Source organism: Culex quinquefasciatus, chromosome 2 (assembly GCF_015732765.1).
Source record: "Culex quinquefasciatus strain JHB chromosome 2, VPISU_Cqui_1.0_pri_paternal, whole genome shotgun sequence".
Lineage (NCBI taxonomy): Eukaryota > Metazoa > Arthropoda > Insecta > Diptera > Culicidae > Culex > Culex quinquefasciatus.
Window position 1 is genome coordinate 92,074,346 of NC_051862.1, and position 18,742 is coordinate 92,093,087.

The 18,742-nt window shown below is 41.4% G+C and overlaps 1 protein-coding gene across 1 annotated transcript in view; it reads right to left on the reverse strand.

Moving 5' to 3' along the window:
- The window catches only part of LOC6053441, a 769,747-nt gene that overhangs the window by 692,067 nt on the left and 58,938 nt on the right, over positions 1-18,742 (reverse strand). Inside the window, exon 2 of the mRNA XM_038253396.1 lies at positions 5,047-5,937. Within this exon, the coding sequence (XP_038109324.1) occupies positions 5,047-5,916 (870 nt within the window). The 5' untranslated portion in view covers positions 5,917-5,937. The remainder of the gene's footprint in view (positions 1-5,046; positions 5,938-18,742) is intronic.

Genomic DNA, 18,742 nt, shown 5'->3' on the forward strand with positions numbered 1-18,742 from the left:
ATCGTCTTACTTCATCGATGCTGAAAGGACCTCATTGCAATAAGGTGCAGTTCAGCAGTGGATGCTGCGTAATGGACGACGTCGGGATGCATTTCAAAGCAAGGGCGAGGTGTGAGATTGCACCGCACTGCCACCAGGGTTCGGGGCGAAAGGGCACATTATATTAATTCTCAGCATAATGTCACACAGTTAAGCCATGATCGCGTGCTGCGAGGGAAAATTGTAATTCCCATAACTCCAATATAAATAAACTTGTTTCCTCTTGCCTCTTGCTTCTTGCTTGTTTGCGTATGGCAAAGTTGAATAAAAAAGAAATAACCTTTACACTATTACTATTCAAAGGCCATAAATAAACCCATCTATCATATTATGCTGATGGGACCTGACTCTATTACGGGCGCTTGCATCCTATGGTAACTTCCGCCGGGACAAGCTGGATGCGAGGCCAGGGCCATGTTTTCTTGTCCTACATCCTGTTTCTGGTGATGGTGGTGGTGGTCCAGGAGCGATAATAAAGACACAAACGCCCTGGGATCTCCGCTTGGTGGAGGACAACTCACTTGCAGTCGCCGGGTTAGTATGCAGTTTACATGAAAAAATTATAGAGAAATATAACGAATAATGGATTTTAAGTATAAATAAAGATATTATTTTATTTTTTAAGACAAACTTTTTTTTTAGCAATAAAATATTTGAGTACATAACACAAATTGAAGTTCTTGTTGTTCAAGTAACTTAGCAAAATATATTGATCATAAGTTCAATATTGATTAAAAATCATATCTTCAGATTACAAAATAAATCTTAAAATCCTAGGGAAAACCAAGTTCCTTCAAAAGCAATTTATGCGACGAAAAATCTAACTAACAGTTTTATACATTTTACAAGTTTTATCAAATTTTCTTTAGAATTATAATGTATAAGATAAAGAAGTATAATGTTTGTAATTGATTGTTTATTTGTATTTCCTAACAAATATTCCCGATCTTCCATTAAGTCTGGATCCATCCAAACATATTCTGCTACATGTTAAGCAAATCCCACTAATGGCCTATCTACAATCACTTAGCTCAGAATAGTTAAGTTGCATAGAAAAAGTACGTAACATAGTGCGGTTATCTACAATGAACTTAGAAAACTTGAAGATAGGCCATAACTTAGACTTTGCACTAAATTATTGTTATTGCTATTGCGACTATTGCGACTTGTAAAACTGACTTGGGAAATTAAAAAAAAATATCCTGAAAATGGTTAAAAGGAGCCAAGGATGCTCGGTTATTTTAAAGCTGTCAATCGCAAATTCAAGTTATTGCAATTTAAAGGATTTTTTTTTTTGAAAATATTCGCAGTTATCCATTTTTTCATAATAGTACCCATGTTTGCCCAATTCGAAAAAAAAATTGAAAAGCTGAAAAAATTCTCTTTATTTTGCTTTTTTTTTAACTTTGTTGATACGACCCTTCGTTGCTGAGAAATTGCCATGCAAAGGTTTAAAAACAGGATAATTTATGTTTTTAAGTCTCACGTGAAATTTTCTGATCTTTTCGAAAACATTTTTTAAATCTAAACTAACATTTCAAAAGGGTGTAATATTGAATATTTGGCCCTTTTGTAATGTTAGTCTTGATTTTTTTTTGAAAATATTGTTTTCGGAAATTTTTACGAATGTTCCATATTTTAACATTGTAAATCGGACCATTATTTGCTGAGATATCGACATTAGAGAATTGTGGGTTGCTTGGGTAAGACTTAGAAAACATCAATTTTCCTGTTTTTAAACCTTTGCATAGATTAGAATAAGAAATACCTCCTTTCCTCTACCTACATATCCCCTATCTGTTAGCAATTTCGAAGGTTATTTTGTAACTTTTTTCCTTCCCCTGCTCATTTTTTCTGCCGTGTACCAGTAAACTCTAACACCGTTTGAATTAGTCAGCTGTTGAAAGGTACCCCATATCTCAGCTTAGGATAATTACTGCACTGATGTTTTTGCCAAAACAATCCAATAAATGAAATGAAAAAAAACCTACCTAAACCCATAGCAATATCTCAGCAACTAAGGGTCGTATCAACAAAGTCCAAAAGAGCAAAATATAGAGATTTTTTCCAGCTTTTCAAAAATATTTTTTTCAAAAGCGATGCAGCTTAATCAAGTGCTATTTTTCAATTCGTCGCCGTCGTGCTAACTTGTCTTACGTGCATTTTAGGCCAAATTGAGTTAAGAACGTCATTTTGTGCAGCTCACAATGCCTCCTCTTTTGACCTTCACAGATCCTCAAAATTCGATTTCACTCCTTAGATATTCAATGAAAACCAAAAAAGCTCCAAAAATGTTTGTCACTTTTCATATGAAAGTAGTTTCAATCTTATCGTGCTATCTTGTCACTCCCTGAAAATTTATGTAAGTGCGACAATTGACCAAAGGTATGTCAGGTCAGAACGCGTTTGTCGCACGTACAAGTTAGACTACCGTAAGCATTTGTAATTATAACTCGGGACTCCAGCAACCAACTTCAATTGAACTTCGGGACAATGCACAGAATGGTCAGCCAAACAAAACGTGTTTGTTATTATTTACATTGCTTGCTTTCGTTTTTGTTTATTAAAGGTCAAACATTTAATTGCGTTTTTCTCAGAACGTCGAAATGGCGGGTACGTCAAGATAGCACGACGACGTCGAATTAATAACACTTATACGCTCCGGTAGTCATTTGACCCTTATTTGTTTTCTTAAAAATCTCATAACTTTTGGTAGAACTGACAAATTTGGATGCTTCCGGTTACAAAAGATCCAGATTTGTCTATATTTTTAACCGTCAGATGGGAGACAAATGGAGCCAAACATTTCAAAAGGGCACAAAACTTTTGTAAACAATAGTGTATCCCTTTCACTCAAATGACAGTTTGCATAAGGTGTGATGGGGGGGATACACTCTTGTTTACAAAAGTGTTGTGCCCTAATGAAATGGAAAGCACGAAATATGGTCCACTTTTGCCGGGAAAATTTCGGATTCCGTTGGGGTACCTCGGCCCTCCTATTTGGGGTTTTGGTCAATAGAACAAAAACCATTTCACAGAACAATGACGGAAATGATGCAAAACTTCAAGGCATCATTCTAATACATCATCCAACAAAAATAATTGACAAGGTTAAGTCCTGTGAACCGTTTCCGGTTGGAACCTGATCCGGTGCCCGAAGGTCTTGACCATGTCATGTATCTATGCAGAATGATGTATTATAATGATGCCTTGAAGTTTTGCATCATTTCCGTCATTGTTTAGGAGGGCCGAGGTACCCCAACGGAATCCGGAATATCTCCGGCAAAAGTGGACCATATTTGTCCCCCATCTGACAGTTAAAAATAAAGACAAATCTGGATCTTTTGCAACCGGAAGCATTCAAATTGGTCAATTCTACCAAAAGTTATGAGATTTTTAAGAGAAAAATAGGGGTCAAATGACTACCTGAGCGTTTGAGTGATAATCATAGTGTACATATTTTTGTTTTTTGTTTTGATATTTTGCAATTAAAAGCAAATGGGTGCTTCATGCATGCTCGTTTTAGTATTGCTTCAACCATAATTTCTTCGTAAGACCATTCTAAATGTTTATTAAAGTAGATTAGTTAATAGACCGGAAACATCTAATCCAAGCCGTCTCTCCCCTAGTCCTGCACAAATTCCCACCGATGTTATTTCAACTCTAGTTCCTCCAAAGATCCAACCGCCGGGATCACGGTGGCCAACCAGCCACATCGACAGCAGCAGCAGTTCGGATCTCCACCTCAACAACATCGCCAATAACGACGACTAGGACGACGTCCTGCGGTATAAAACAAGCCCGCTTTTCCCGTTTGATGTTATTCACTCACACACTCACATGCGCGAAGAAACGGGTACGTTTGCATACATGATTATATTTTCGAGCATAGAACATTATAAAGAAATCAATAAAAATATATGCCCCAGTATACAACAGGGCTCTTTCTCCGGTTATTCTCATATGCGATGATGATGTTTTTCGCCGGGATGAAGGATTGAAAGTGTGCAAAAAAGGATACTCACTCGGGAGCAAGAGGTGAGCAGAGAAAGGAGTGATTCGGAACCGAGGAGGAGTGCAGATCCTTTCAGCATTATGGTTATAACATTTTTATGAAATGAATAAATAAATGCAGCCACGCTTGCCTCGCAGCGAACAAGAAGAAGATCTCGGCGATGAGCTCTTCTCTCGTGGTGAGGCGGTAAAACCAAAGGAGGATGTGTTTTCGGTACTCGTACAGAACATCCACTCCTTGCTTTTCCTTATTTTCCTCGTATGAGCTCGAGATGTGAGTGCACACACACGTTAGTGCTACTCCGGAGAAAACAAGTTCAACCCTTTTTCCAACCCCATTTTTTAGTTTTCTTCATCACTGTTAAAATATTCTTGGAGATTTCACAATATGGCGTGGAATTTTTCACAATTTTGTATGTAATTTGGCTTGATCTCTTTGTAAATCTTGGAGAAAGTTTTTTTTTTAAATTTGACAACTCAATTGTTCACAGAGAACTGCACAATTGTCTTAAAATGCTCGAGGATGCAGTGCATTTTCCACGGGATTTCTTTAAGCTAAGTAAGACCAGTGTTTTCCCCCTGCTTTTCCGGAACAATTTTTACAACACCCCAGTGGGTAGTTTCACCCCCGTTCACCAACCCCTAACCTGCCCTAAAAGGTAGAGGGTGCCCAGCTGTGAAACTTTCCGGCACGTCTTCAACGACGAAGAATGCACATCTGCAGCGGGAAACTATGAAGACGATGTTTGAGTTTTGACTTGGACTTGGACTGCTGCCGGGCGAGGAACTTCCCGACCAAGTCTAGCGCGAAGAATGTCAGACTCAGCTGGTGCAGCATGGAATGACTGCAGCAGCAGCAGATTGGGTTGCATGGGCTTTTCGTGCCTATTATTACTAAAGTTTTGGGTTGAGGGGAGGTATAATCAAGTTTCGAAGTTCATATTGAGTAGGAAAGGCAGATTAGATGAAAATTTGATTCTGATTATGACTCACCTTCTTATTGTCCCGGAACTTGAGCCATCCGGATACGATAGTCTGATCGTTCGGCAGCACTGCGTCCCCACCGCTGGGATCACCCAGTTCTTCGCCACCGGTAGGACTGCACACACTTCTCGCCGGTGAACTAAACACTCCCGGTTCTCCCAGAACACTCTTCGCTGGACTACCCGGAAACCCAAATCCGCCATGGTGATGGTCCAGCGGAATCTTCCCGGTGTGAACCGGCGAACTGAACACCCCCGGTTCACCGAGTACACTCTTGGCCGGAGACCCCTGCGGAAACGGATCCCTCCGCCGCAGCAACGGCGTGTTTTCACACGAACTGGCAACACTGCTGCCACCACACTCAATAGCACTACTCTTCATGACACTTGCACTAAACTGATTTCGGATGATGTTCTTCCGCATGCACCCGCTGCAGTCCGATTCGCCCCTCTTCCGCATGGCCATCAACGGACTCCCCGCCGGCGCCGGACCCTCGTGGGTCGCCGCCCGGAACAACTTTTGACCACCAGCGCCGCAGGCGCAATCCTGTTGCTGAAACTTCCGCGAAACAATAGGAGAATCGGCATAGTCGACCTCGTCGAAGCCCCGGCGACCGCACAGCGGCGTCTTGTTGTCCCGAATCACGCCCTGTAGCTTGTCCAGCCGCCGGTTCGGGAGCGGTGAGTTGGCCGCACTGTGGCTCTCGAGCAGACTGTGATGGACGCCCTCCATTCGGCGCGGCACGTTTGGGGAGTTTTTGCACGATTCTGAGCCACCGTGGTGGCCGAGCAGGGCCGCGGCAGCTAGGGCGGGATGTTCGTTGCAGCGCCGGGGCGCGGTTGTGATCGGGGGTTGATGTTGCTTTTGCTGGTCGGCCATTTTGTTGCTGTGGGGTTATGTCTGTAATGGGAGATAAGAGAAGAATAACTGTAACTGTATAAACTGGAGCTATTGGTAAAAATATGAGACAACAAGGATCACGAAGCACAGAAATTTAAAGAAAATCACCTTCAGTCACAAATAGGCTGGAACTGATCATCAGCCGATGATTTTATTTTGTCCAGACTGATTTTTTTAAATCATTGTTCAATAGCAAATCTTTAAAAGGCCAGCTAACTTGTTTGTTAAATCAGCCTCTTCTAAAGTTATTTCAACCAAATAATATGTAAGCTATGAAAAAATAATAACGAATCGATTATTAATTTAAAACTTATACAATAAGACCTGTGGACCAGTAATTATTTATATTGGGGTAATTCTCCGCCAACTCACACAGTAGTTGCCTCGACCCCTCTTCGATTTGCGTGAAACTTTGTCTTAAGGGGTAACTATTGTCCCTGATAACGAATCTGAGGTCCAGGGCGGTACGACCCCATCCATTTTTGAACATGCGAAAAAAGAGGTGTTTTTCAATAATTTTCAGCCTGAAACGGTGATGAGATAGAAATTTGGTGTCAAAGGTACTTTTATGTAAAATTAGACGCCCGATTTGATGGCGTACTCAGAAATCCGAAAAACTCTAATTTTCATCAAAAAAAAATACTAAACAAATTTTAAAAACTCTTAATGTACTTTTCAATTTAAAAAATTTTTAATAAACTTTTCGAATCTACATTGACACAGAAGGGTAATTTTTTCATTAAGAGCAAAATATTTCATTTTAAAATTTTGTGTTTTTCTAACTTTGCAGGGTTATTTTTTAGAGTGTAACAATGTTGTACAAAGTTATAGAGCAGACAATTACAAAATTTTGATATATAACATAATGGGTTTGCTTATGGAGCGGCCGTGGCTGACTGGTTACGGTGTTCGCTTTGTAAGCGAATGGTTCTGGGTTCGATTCCCATCTGCTCCCAACGAGAAAGTTAAGAACATATAAATTTGAAATGATGAATATGAACGAAAAATCAAAGTCACTCGAGGCGGGGTTCGATCCTCCGTCCTTTGGATTGGTAAGCAAAAATGCTAACCACTAGGCCACGACGACTTGGTGAGCGTAGACTGGAATTAGGAATACTGTTACAGAGAGCGGGTTGTGGCGCTATAACCACGGCAAATAGTGTCCAGGGCATTCGTGGAAATACAATGTCCCATCCCAGAGGGTCCCGGAGTACCAAACCTTCTTAGCATGGTGCTCCCAACGAATACAACCAAAATCTCGGAGCGTATGGTGGTGTGTCCCCACGCTTCTTCCTCCCCTGTCGATTCAGAATTGTGTTGTTGTTCGAACACTCAGTGCTCAAACTCAACCCAATTACGAATCATCTCTGCGATACGGCTTTACGCAGTAGGCCTGGCCGCTTTAACGCTTGTGATGTTTCAATGCATTCTAAATGCAATGGCGCACTACAAATGTTAATAAATGACAAGAAGAGTGCTAGGCGTCATCTAACCTAAGGCACTCTCCAGGATCCCTTCGAAAGATTGGCTGCGCTAGGGTCTGATTAGATTAGATTAGATTAGATATAACATAATGGGTTTGCTTATAAACATTACGAATTATCGCGATTTTACGAAAAAAAAGTTTTTAAAAAGTTACTTTTTTCCATGAACCATGAACGGCCATGACCAATTTAAAAAAACAAAATCCCGATAACTCGTGATGTTTATAAGCAAACCCCTTATGTTTATATATAAAATTTTTGTAATTGTCTGCTCTATAACTTTGTACAACATTGTTACACTCTAAAAAATAACCCTGCAAAGTTAGAAAAAAACACGAAATTTTAAAATGAAAACTGTTGTTCTAAATGAAAAAAATACCCTTCTGGGTCAATGTTGATTCGAAAAGTATATTAAATTTCCCATAAAATGACATGTTCCAAAATTTGTTACAGTCGAGTAACAGAAAATGGCAAAGTTTAAAAAAAAGTAGCGTTTTTTCGACGAAAAATACGTTTTTTCGGAATTCTGAGTACGCCATAAAATTAAGCGTCTAATTTTACATAAAAGTACCTTTGACACCAAATTTCTATCTCATCACCGTTTCAGGCTGAAAATTATTGAAAACACTACTTTTTTGCATGTTCAAAAATTGAAGGGGTCGTACCGCCCCTCCGTCACGAGGTATCAAAAAACGGACCTCAGATTCGTGATCAGGGACAAAAGTTACCCCGTAAGACAAAGTTTCACGCAAATCGAAGAGGGGTCGGGGCAACTTTTCCCGATTTCGTGCGAGTTGGTAGAGAATGACTCAATTATATTTTTATTTTTTTGGAAGCGAGATCCTGTTAGTATAACACTTTGTAGGTCAAGGAGGGTCAAGAGGTTTTGTATCATATTTGCTCGATCAATAGAATTACCGAAATGCTTTAAAAATTTGCCATTTTGGTTAAAAAAAATCTTGAAATCTATTTTCCTGGTAATTTCGCAGTCCTTACCCGGTGAAGAAGACAAACATCTTAGATAAGGCCATTGCAAATTTTATTTCAAATTTTTGTCTCACCTTCCCCTCCCTCTTAAAAATTGTGTGTGTGTGTGTGTGTGTGTGTGTGTGTGTGTGTGTGTGTGTCCAATCCAATACCCGCTGGCCGGCAGCGAAATTATGGGAAAGTATAGTTTGTATCAGACTTGGGTTGATCTGATACAGTTTATCTCTGTCCCGGGTATTAGGTAGTGACAGCAATCGCGCTGCTTCCAATGACCCATTTCTGAATGGCAGAGATCCTAGCGGCCCAATTCCGAGGTCATTGGGCATTGTCTGGCCCCGCCTAAACATAGTACAAGAACCAGACGGGTTCTCTACCTATCTTTAAACTTCCAATCCCATAAGGCAAAAAAAAATTCAGTTTGGATAGATCTCACCAAGTTTCTGATTTCTGGTAGTCCTAAGCACCCGGGAGTTGTCCCATATTTAGGCCGCTTGAGCGCTGCTTGATGACACTTCCGAAAATATTCCTTGGCAAACTGCTTTTATTTCTGAGCAGTTCTCTAGGATTTCGGTCATTCGTTTTTTTTTTGTATTTTTTAATCCGGCTGAAACTTTTTTGGTGCCTTCGGTATGCCCAAAGAAGCCATTTTGCATCATTAGTTTGTCCATATAATTTTCCATACAAATTTGGCAGCTGTCCATACAAAAATGATGTATGAAAATTCAAAAATCTGTATCTTTTGAAGGATTTTTTTGATCGATTTGGTGTCTTCGGCAAAGTTGTAGGTATGGATATGGACTACACTGAAAAAAAATGATACACGGTAATAAAAATTTGGTGATTTTTTTATTTAACTTTTTGTCACTAAAACTTGATTTGCAAAAAAACACTATTTTTAATTTTTTTTATTTTTTGATATGTTTTAGAGGACATAAAATGTCAACTTTTCAGAAATTTCCAGGTTGTGCAAAAAATCATTGACCGAGTTATGATTTTTTTAATCAATACTGATTTTTCAAAAATCGAAATTTTGGTCGCAAAAATTTTTCAACTTCATTTTTAGATGTAAAATTGAATTTGCAATCAAAAAGTACTTCAGTGAAATTTTGATAAAGTGCACCGTTTTCAAGTTATAGCCATTTTTATGTATCTTTTTTCAAAATAGTCGCAGTTTTTCATTTTTTTAAATTAGTGCACATGTTTGCCCACTTTTGAAAAAAATATTTTTGAAAAGCTGAGAAAATTCTCTATATTTTGCTTCATCGGATTTTGTTGATACGACCTTTAGTTGCTGAGATATTGCCATGCAAAGGTTTAAAAACAGGAAAATTGATGTTTTCTAAGTCTCACCCAAACAGCCCACCATTTTTCAATGTCGATATCTCAGCAGCTAATGGTCCGATTTTCAATGTTAAAATATGAAACATTTGTGAAATTTTCCGATCTTTTCGAAAACAATACTTTCAAAATTTTCAAATCAAGACTAACATTTCAAAAAGGCCAAACATTCAATATAACGCCCTCCTAAAATGTTAGTCTTGATTTGAAAACTTCGAAAATATTTTTTTTGAAAAGATCGGAATATTTCACAAATGTTTCATATTTTAACATTGAATATCGGACCTTTAGTTGCTGAGATATCGACATTGAAAAATGGTGGGCTGTTTGGGTGAGACTTAGAAAACATAAATTTTCCTGTTTTTAAACCTTTGCATTGCAATATCTCAGCAACTAAAGGTCGTATCAACAAAGTCCGAAGAAGCAAAATATAGAGAATTTTCTCAGCTTTTCAAAAATATTTTTTTCAAAAGTGGACAAACATGTGCACTAATTTAAAAAAATGAAAAACTGCGACTATTTCGAAAAAAGTTACATAAAAATGGCTATAACTTGAAAACGGTGCACTTTATCAAAAAATCACTAAAGTACTTTTTGATTGCAAATTCAATTTTACATCTAAAATGCGACCAAAATTTCGATTTTTTGAAAAAATCAGTATTGATTCAAAAATTCATAACTCGGTCAATGATTTTTTGCACAACCTGGAAATTTCTGAGAAGTTGGCATTTTATGTCCTATAAAACATATCAAAAAATAAAAAAAATTAAAAATAGTGTTTTTTTGCAAATCAAATTTTAGTGTTAAAAAGTTAAATAAAAAAATCACCAAATTTTTTTTACCGTGTATTATTTTTTTCCAGTGTAGTCCGTATCCATACCTACAACTTTGCCGAAGACACCAAATCGATCAAAAAATTCCTTCAAAAGATACAGATTTTTGAATTTTCATACATCATTTTTGTATGGACAGCTGCCAAATTTGTATGGAAAATTATATGGACAAACTAATGATGCAAAATGGCTTCTTTGGGCATACCGAAGGCACCAAAAAAGTTTCAGTCGGATTAAAAAATACAAATATTAAAATTGAAGAAAAAAGACCGATTTCGTAGAGAATTGCTCTTCTTTCGCACTATTTGATTTTTTAACTAGTTGAATACCACCCTTAGAACGAGCTAGCCCACATCACACTAATACTACTAAGTTACTACTGCAAGAGCGAAGCCGCCGCGATGAACTGTCAAACCCTTGACCAAGCGGCGTAGAAAACACAAATCGCGAAAAAACTGTAAAAAATCTCAAAATTGCAGGAAATCTTCACTTTCCACATGAAATCTACACATTGTACAATCTTTTCACTACTTTTCACGCGATTTACTATAAAAACTACCGACTAAACAATTAAAATTCCGCAGACCGCACACCGCCAGCCTCTGCTCTCTCCCCTCCCTCTTAAAAATTGTCATCTTAAAAAATTGAACAATTGATTGTAAATTATTAAATACATTTTATAACGTTTGTTTGTTTGTAGGGCACTGTTAGACTATTTGCAAATTTTAAATTATTAGATCATTGGAAAAAGGCATAAAACATTAGAAAAAAGTGTATTTCTATAAACTCATTAATTTTGTTTTTTGTAGTAGCATAACTGTAATAAAGTTGAGTTTTAAATTTGCAAGTTATTTTTTTATTTTTCCAGAGTTTATGGACAAAAACTTTAAAAAATTGTGTACCAGTATTCAATTTAAACTATTTTTTCTGAATAAGTCTAAAATGAATGACGTTGGTTAAGAACAAAATATTCAAAATTAGGATAAATGTCATGCAATGTATAACACTTTAGCTTATAGAAAATCATCCTAAATTTGCTCAGTTACGATTAAAAATGTTCTTAACAAATCGTAAACAAATCAACTAAGTTCCATGAGTATGCTTAAGGCTACCAACTCTTGCTGAGCAAAATTCCGTAAACTTTGCCGATATGACACCATGGTAAAACAAAAACTGTGAAGGAATAATTTATATAAATTTGAAATTAAAAATATAAAGCTTTCTTGATATTATATTTTACAAACTTAACTTTGCTTAGGACCTGCACATTTAAAAATATTCACAAAATAAACCGCGATTTGCTGAATCAAATCTTCATGTTCTTCCATTTTTCTGTTAAACGTAATATCGTTCTCATGAAAACATTTCGACAGTTTTTTTAAAGGTACTATAAACATGTGAAACACAAAAGCTTTTAGGACCTTTAAAAAAAGGTGCAGGTGGTTATGTTACACATGACCAGTATGACAAAGAACTTTGCTAGATGATTGTTGAAATTTTTTATTAGAACGTCCGATCCAAATTTCCCCATGATTCCCTTATAATTACACAAGACAACTCTTTTGTGGTCTATTTCGTGGCTCTGAAACAGGCTGTTTGATTTGTAAAGTTTTAAGACATAATATCAACGTCCTATCGAACTAAGGGGATGAAAATTGCAAGTGGAGCTGAACTGCCCTATTCAGGGCTCTAATTGATTACGAAATAGTTATTCTAAATTTCCAGAAACAGATTTCAGAAGTTTAACAGTCATTTTTCCCCAACTCTTATGGTTCGGCAAATGTCCCCCCATCGGAACATCCCCGGGGCCTCCGGCCACTACTGCTGAAATATCAAATTTCATGTCCAGTATCAAAATCCATAAAGTTTGATACCCATATTGTACCAACTCTTATGGTTCGGCAAATGTCCCTCCATCGGAATATCCCCGGGGCCTCCGGCCACTCCAGGTGGTGGCCACTACTGCCAAAATGTCAAATTTCATGTCCAGTATCAAAAACCCTAAAGTTTGATACCCATATTGCCCCAACTCTAATGGTTCCGCAAATGTCCCTCCATTGGAACATCCGCGGGGCCTTCGGCCACTCCGTATTGTGGCCACTACTGCCGAAATGTCAAATTTCATGTTCAGTATCAAAAACCCTAAAGTTTGATACCCATATTGCCCCAACTATTATGGTTCGGCAAATGTCCCCCCATCGGAACATCCGCGGGGCCTCCGGCCACTCCAGGTGGTGGCCACCACTGCCGAAATGTCAAATTTCATATCCAGTATCAAAAACCCTAAAGTTTGATACCCATATTGCCCCAACTCTTATGGTTCCGCAAATGTCCCCCCATCGGAACATCCGCGGGGCCTCCGGCCACTCCAGGTGGTGGCCACTACTGCCGAAATGTCAAATTTAATGTCCAGTATCAAAAACCCTAAAGTTTGATACCCATATTGCCCCAACTCTTATGGTTCGGCAAATGTCCCCCCATCGGAACATCCGCGGGGCCTCCGGCCACTCCGGATTGTGGCCACTACTGCCGAAATGTCAAATTTCATGTCCAGTATCAAAAACCCTAAAGTTTGATACCCATATTGCCCCAACTCTTATGGTTCGGAAAATGTCCCCCCATCGGAACATCCGCGGGGCCTCCGGCCACTCCGGATTGTGGCCACTACTGCCAAAATGTCAAATTTCATGTCCAGTATCAAAAACCCTACAGTTTGATACCCATATTGCCCCAACTCTTATGGTTCGGCAAATGTCCCCCCATCGGAACATCCGCGGGGCCTCCGGCCACTCCGCATTGTGGCCACTACTGCCGAAATGTCAAATTTCATGTCCAGTATCAAAAACCCTAAAGTTTGATACCCATATTGCCCCAACTCTTATGGTTCGGCAAATGTCCCCCCATCGGAACATCCGCGGGGCCTCCGGCCACTCCGCATTGTGGCCACTACTGCCGAAATGTCAAATTTCATATCCAGTATCAAAAACCCTAAAGTTTGATACCCATATTGCCCCAACTCTTATGGTTCCGCAAATGTCCCCCCATCGGAACATCCGCGGGGCCTCCGGCCACTCCAGGTGGTGGCCACTACTGCCGAAATGTCAAATTTAATGTCCAGTATCAAAAACCCTAAAGTTTGATACCCATATTGCCCCAACTCTTATGGTTCGGCAAATGTCCCCCCATCGGAACATCCGCGGGGCCTCCGGCCACTCCGGATTGTGGCCACTACTGCCAAAATGTCAAATTTCATGTCCAGTATCAAAAACCCTACAGTTTGATACCCATATTGCCCCAACTATTATGGTTCGGCAAATGTCCCCCCATCGGAACATCCGCGGGGCCTCCGGCCACTCCAGGTGGTGGCCACCACTGCCGAAATGTCAAATTTCATATCCAGTATCAAAAACCCTAAAGTTTGATACCCATATTGCCCCAACTCTTATGGTTCCGCAAATGTCCCCCCATCGGAACATCCGCGGGGCCTCCGGCCACTCCAGGTGGTGGCCACTACTGCCGAAATGTCAAATTTAATGTCCAGTATCAAAAACCCTAAAGTTTGATACCCATATTGCCCCAACTCTTATGGTTCGGCAAATGTCCCCCCATCGGAACATCCGCGGGGCCTCCGGCCACTCCGGATTGTGGCCACTACTGCCAAAATGTCAAATTTCATGTCCAGTATCAAAAACCCTACAGTTTGATACCCATATTGCCCCAACTCTTATGGTTCGGCAAATGTCCCCCCATCGGAACATCCGCGGGGCCTCCGGCCACTCCGCATTGTGGCCACTACTGCCGAAATGTCAAATTTCATGTCCAGTATCAAAAACCCTAAAGTTTGATACCCATATTGCCCCAACTCTTATGGTTCGGCAAATGTCCCCCCATCGGAACATCCGCGGGGCCTCCGGCCACTCCGCATTGTGGCCACTACTGCCGAAATGTCAAATTTCATATCCAGTATCAAAAACCCTAAAGTTTGATACCCATATTGCCCCAACTATTATGGTTCGGCAAATGTCCCCCCATCGGAACATCCGCGGGGCCTCCGGCCACTCCAGGTGGTGGCCACCACTGCCGAAATGTCAAATTTCATATCCAGTATCAAAAACCCTAAAGTTTGATACCCATATTGCCCCAACTATTATGGTTCGGCAAATGTCCCCCCATCGGAACATCCGCGGGGCCTCCGGCCACTCCAGGTGGTGGCCACCACTGCCGAAATGTCAAATTTCATATCCAGTATCAAAAACCCTAAAGTTTGATACCCATATTGCCCCAACTCTTATGGTTCCGCAAATGTCCCCCCATCGGAACATCCGCGGGGCCTCCGGCCACTCCAGGTGGTGGCCACTACTGCCGAAATGTCAAATTCCATGTCCAGTATCAAAAACCATAAAGTTTGATACCCATATTGCCCCAACTATTATGGTTCGGCAAATGTCCCCCCATCGGAACATCCGTGGGGCCTCCGGCCACTCCGGATTGTGGCCACTACTGCCGAAATGTCAAATTTCATGTCCAGTATCAAAAACCCTAAAGTTTGATACCCATATTGCCCCAACTCTTATGGTTCGGAAAATGTCCCCCCATCGGAACATCCGCGGGGCCTCCGGCCACTCCGGATTGTGGCCACTACTGCCAAAATGTCAAATTTCATGTCCAGTATCAAAAACCCTACAGTTTGATACCCATATTGCCCCAACTCTTATGGTTCGGCAAATGTCCCCCCATCGGAACATCCGCGGGGCCTCCGGCCACTCCGCATTGTGGCCACTACTGCCGAAATGTCAAATTTCATGTCCAGTATCAAAAACCCTAAAGTTTGATACCCATATTGCCCCAACTCTTATGGTTCGGCAAATGTCCCCCCATCGGAACATCCGCGGGGCCTCCGGCCACTCCGCATTGTGGCCACTACTGCCGAAATGTCAAATTTCATATCCAGTATCAAAAACCCTAAAGTTTGATACCCATATTGCCCCAACTATTATGGTTCGGCAAATGTCCCCCCATCGGAACATCCGCGGGGCCTCCGGCCACTCCAGGTGGTGGCCACCACTGCCGAAATGTCAAATTTCATATCCAGTATCAAAAACCCTAAAGTTTGATACCCATATTGCCCCAACTATTATGGTTCGGCAAATGTCCCCCCATCGGAACATCCGCGGGGCCTCCGGCCACTCCAGGTGGTGGCCACCACTGCCGAAATGTCAAATTTCATATCCAGTATCAAAAACCCTAAAGTTTGATACCCATATTGCCCCAACTCTTATGGTTCCGCAAATGTCCCCCCATCGGAACATCCGCGGGGCCTCCGGCCACTCCAGGTGGTGGCCACTACTGCCGAAATGTCAAATTCCATGTCCAGTATCAAAAACCATAAAGTTTGATACCCATATTGCCCCAACTATTATGGTTCGGCAAATGTCCCCCCATCGGAACATCCGTGGGGCCTCCGGCCACTCCGGATTGTGGCCACTACTGCCGAAATGTCAAATTTCATGTCCAGTATCAAAAACCCTAAAGTTTGATACCCATATTGCCCCAACTCTTATGGTTCGGAAAATGTCCCCCCATCGGAACATCCGCGGGGCCTCCGGCCACTCCGCATTGTGGCCACTACTGCCGAAATGTCAAATTTCATGTCCAGTATCAAAAACCCTAAAGTTTGATACCCATATTGCCCCAACTCTTATGGTTCGGCAAATGTCCCCCCATCGGAACATCCGCGGGGCCTCCGGCCACTCCGGATTGTGGCCACTACTGCCGAAATGTCAAATTTCATATCCAGTATCAAAAACCCTAAAGTTTGATACCCATATTGCCCCAACTCTTATGGTTTGGCAAATGTCCCCCCATCGGAACATTCCCGGGGCCTCCGGCCACTCCAGGTGGTGGCCACTACTGCCAAAATGTCAAATTTCATGTCCAGTATCAAAAACCCTACAGTTTGATACCCATATTGCCCCAACTCTTATGGTTCGGCAAATGTCCCCCCATCGGAACATCCGCGGGGCCTCCGGCCACTCCGGATTGTGGCCACTACTGCCGAAATGTCAAATTTCATGTCCAGTATCAAAAACCCTAAAGTTTGATACCCATATTGCCCCAACTCTTATGGTTCGGAAAATGTCCCCCCATCGGAACATCCGCGGGGCCTCCGGCCACTCCGGATTGTGGCCACTACTGCCGAAATGTCAAATTTCATGTCCAGTATCAAAAACCCTAAAGTTTGATACCCATATTGCCCCAACTCTTATGGTTCGGGAAAAGTCCCCCTATCGGAACACCCGCCGGGGTCTCCGGCCACTCCAAGTGGTGGCCAATTCCAATTCCCGCTCATGCCGGCTGGCATGTCTTGGCGTGTCCATGCCTCCAGGCCGTCTGCAAACGGACCACCAGGCCATCTGCTCCTGATGTGTTCTCGTCGACGGCCAGCAACAGACTGAATTTTCGGGACCGACCGAGCCGAGTTTTGTTAATTTAGATCGGGGACGTATGCCCCGCCTTTTTGCACCCATTCTCCTACATCTCCTTATTCGCTTTTTGCCGCGTCGACGATCCGAAAATTATGAGGTAGAGTGGGGGTGATTTTAGATACATCAATCTCACGTCTCTATATTGACTGATTGGGAAACGTTTGTTCAACCAACCAGCGTGCACCAAAAAGAGGGGAAATTTGCCGAGAGGGGAATTCGTTACGTAACGTTTTCGCTTCACGAAAATTCTGGATTGACACCCCGTATAGAAACCTTAGGACAAAGTTCTTTGTCAAAAAAACTGTAGATTTGTAATTAAACAAGCTATAGAAAACCTTTGGATCTTTTAACGGATAAATATGTTTTGTAAGGAATTTGAAAAGAACAATAATTGATTATCAATTGTGAACTGATAAAAACTATCCGAATTATCTCTTTAAAACAAATTGACAGATAAATAAAATTGTCTAATAAGAGAAAGCTTTGGCCCGATCAGAAAAGCAAATCAATTTTAAAAAGTTGTCAAAATTCCGTAGAAATCCGTATTATGCGAAAAATTTCGTACACAAATTCCGGCCTGTTTAAAATCCGCGGAGAGAGTCGAAAATTCGTACGATAAGGAAAAATTCCGTACAGTTGGTAGCCTTGATCTATTGCCGAATAATTATTCACTGTCAAACCATTCGTATTCCAGAGCAATTAGTCACAATTCATGTTAAAGCAGCAGTTCACCTCCGTATCTCTTTATAACTCAATCGTTTCGAATACCCATTTGTGCATTCCCTCTCTATTAGTTCGACGAATGACGAAAGCTTCCCCACTTTCAATGAACTTCTGATAAAGACATTTGACTGGAAACTCTCATAGCGTCAGTCTTTTAATGAAGCTAATATTGTTTTCTGCATAATTGGAATCAGCAAAGCAACTCCAGTCCAGTGCTCAATCCTAGAACCGCACCGCTCTTAAGGCTCGATATCAGAAACGCATCTCGTACCTGACGATGAAAGTGATTCTGCATCTGCAGAGGGGCCTCTTTTGGGAGGATCTATTATCGGGCCTCTTTATAACGGTCTAGACTCATAAATATGAACATAGCTATAATTATTCCCTCCCCTGGCTTTGACTCTCCTAGGCCTAGAACACCGTTGTCGACGACACTTTCCGAAGGATCCTCTCTGTTGCTCAGCAGTGTAGTCATTCATCTGTAAAACAGTTTGAATGCCGTGCCCGAGTACGTGCGTCGATAGGCTCGGTAGACCGGTAGAGGACTCTCCAGGAAGTCTCGACACTCGTCCTGAAGCCAGACCTCGGACGGACATGGTTTGCCGCTTCGGGAGAAAGAACCACTTTTCTCTCTTCCCCACCGGCAGGTATGAGAATGACAAGCATTGAAAGCATTTGCTATCAGTCGAGGTTCTGCTGATATCGAGGCAGTGTGTGTGTGAGAACTATCGAGATTCAACACATCAGAGGCTCACGCCGGCCGGTTGATGCATTGTTCTGGAACGTACAGCTTGGGGTTTTTTTTTGTGTTCCTAGGACGTGTCCGTTACGGTTCTAGGACTGGACCGAGAGTATTGATCCAAGGTGCCAAACGAGATGCTGGCTAGCAAAAGTGCGGAACTGACACTGGGTGTTGCAGTGTTGCACTGAGTACGCACGCCGAACCAAACCAGTC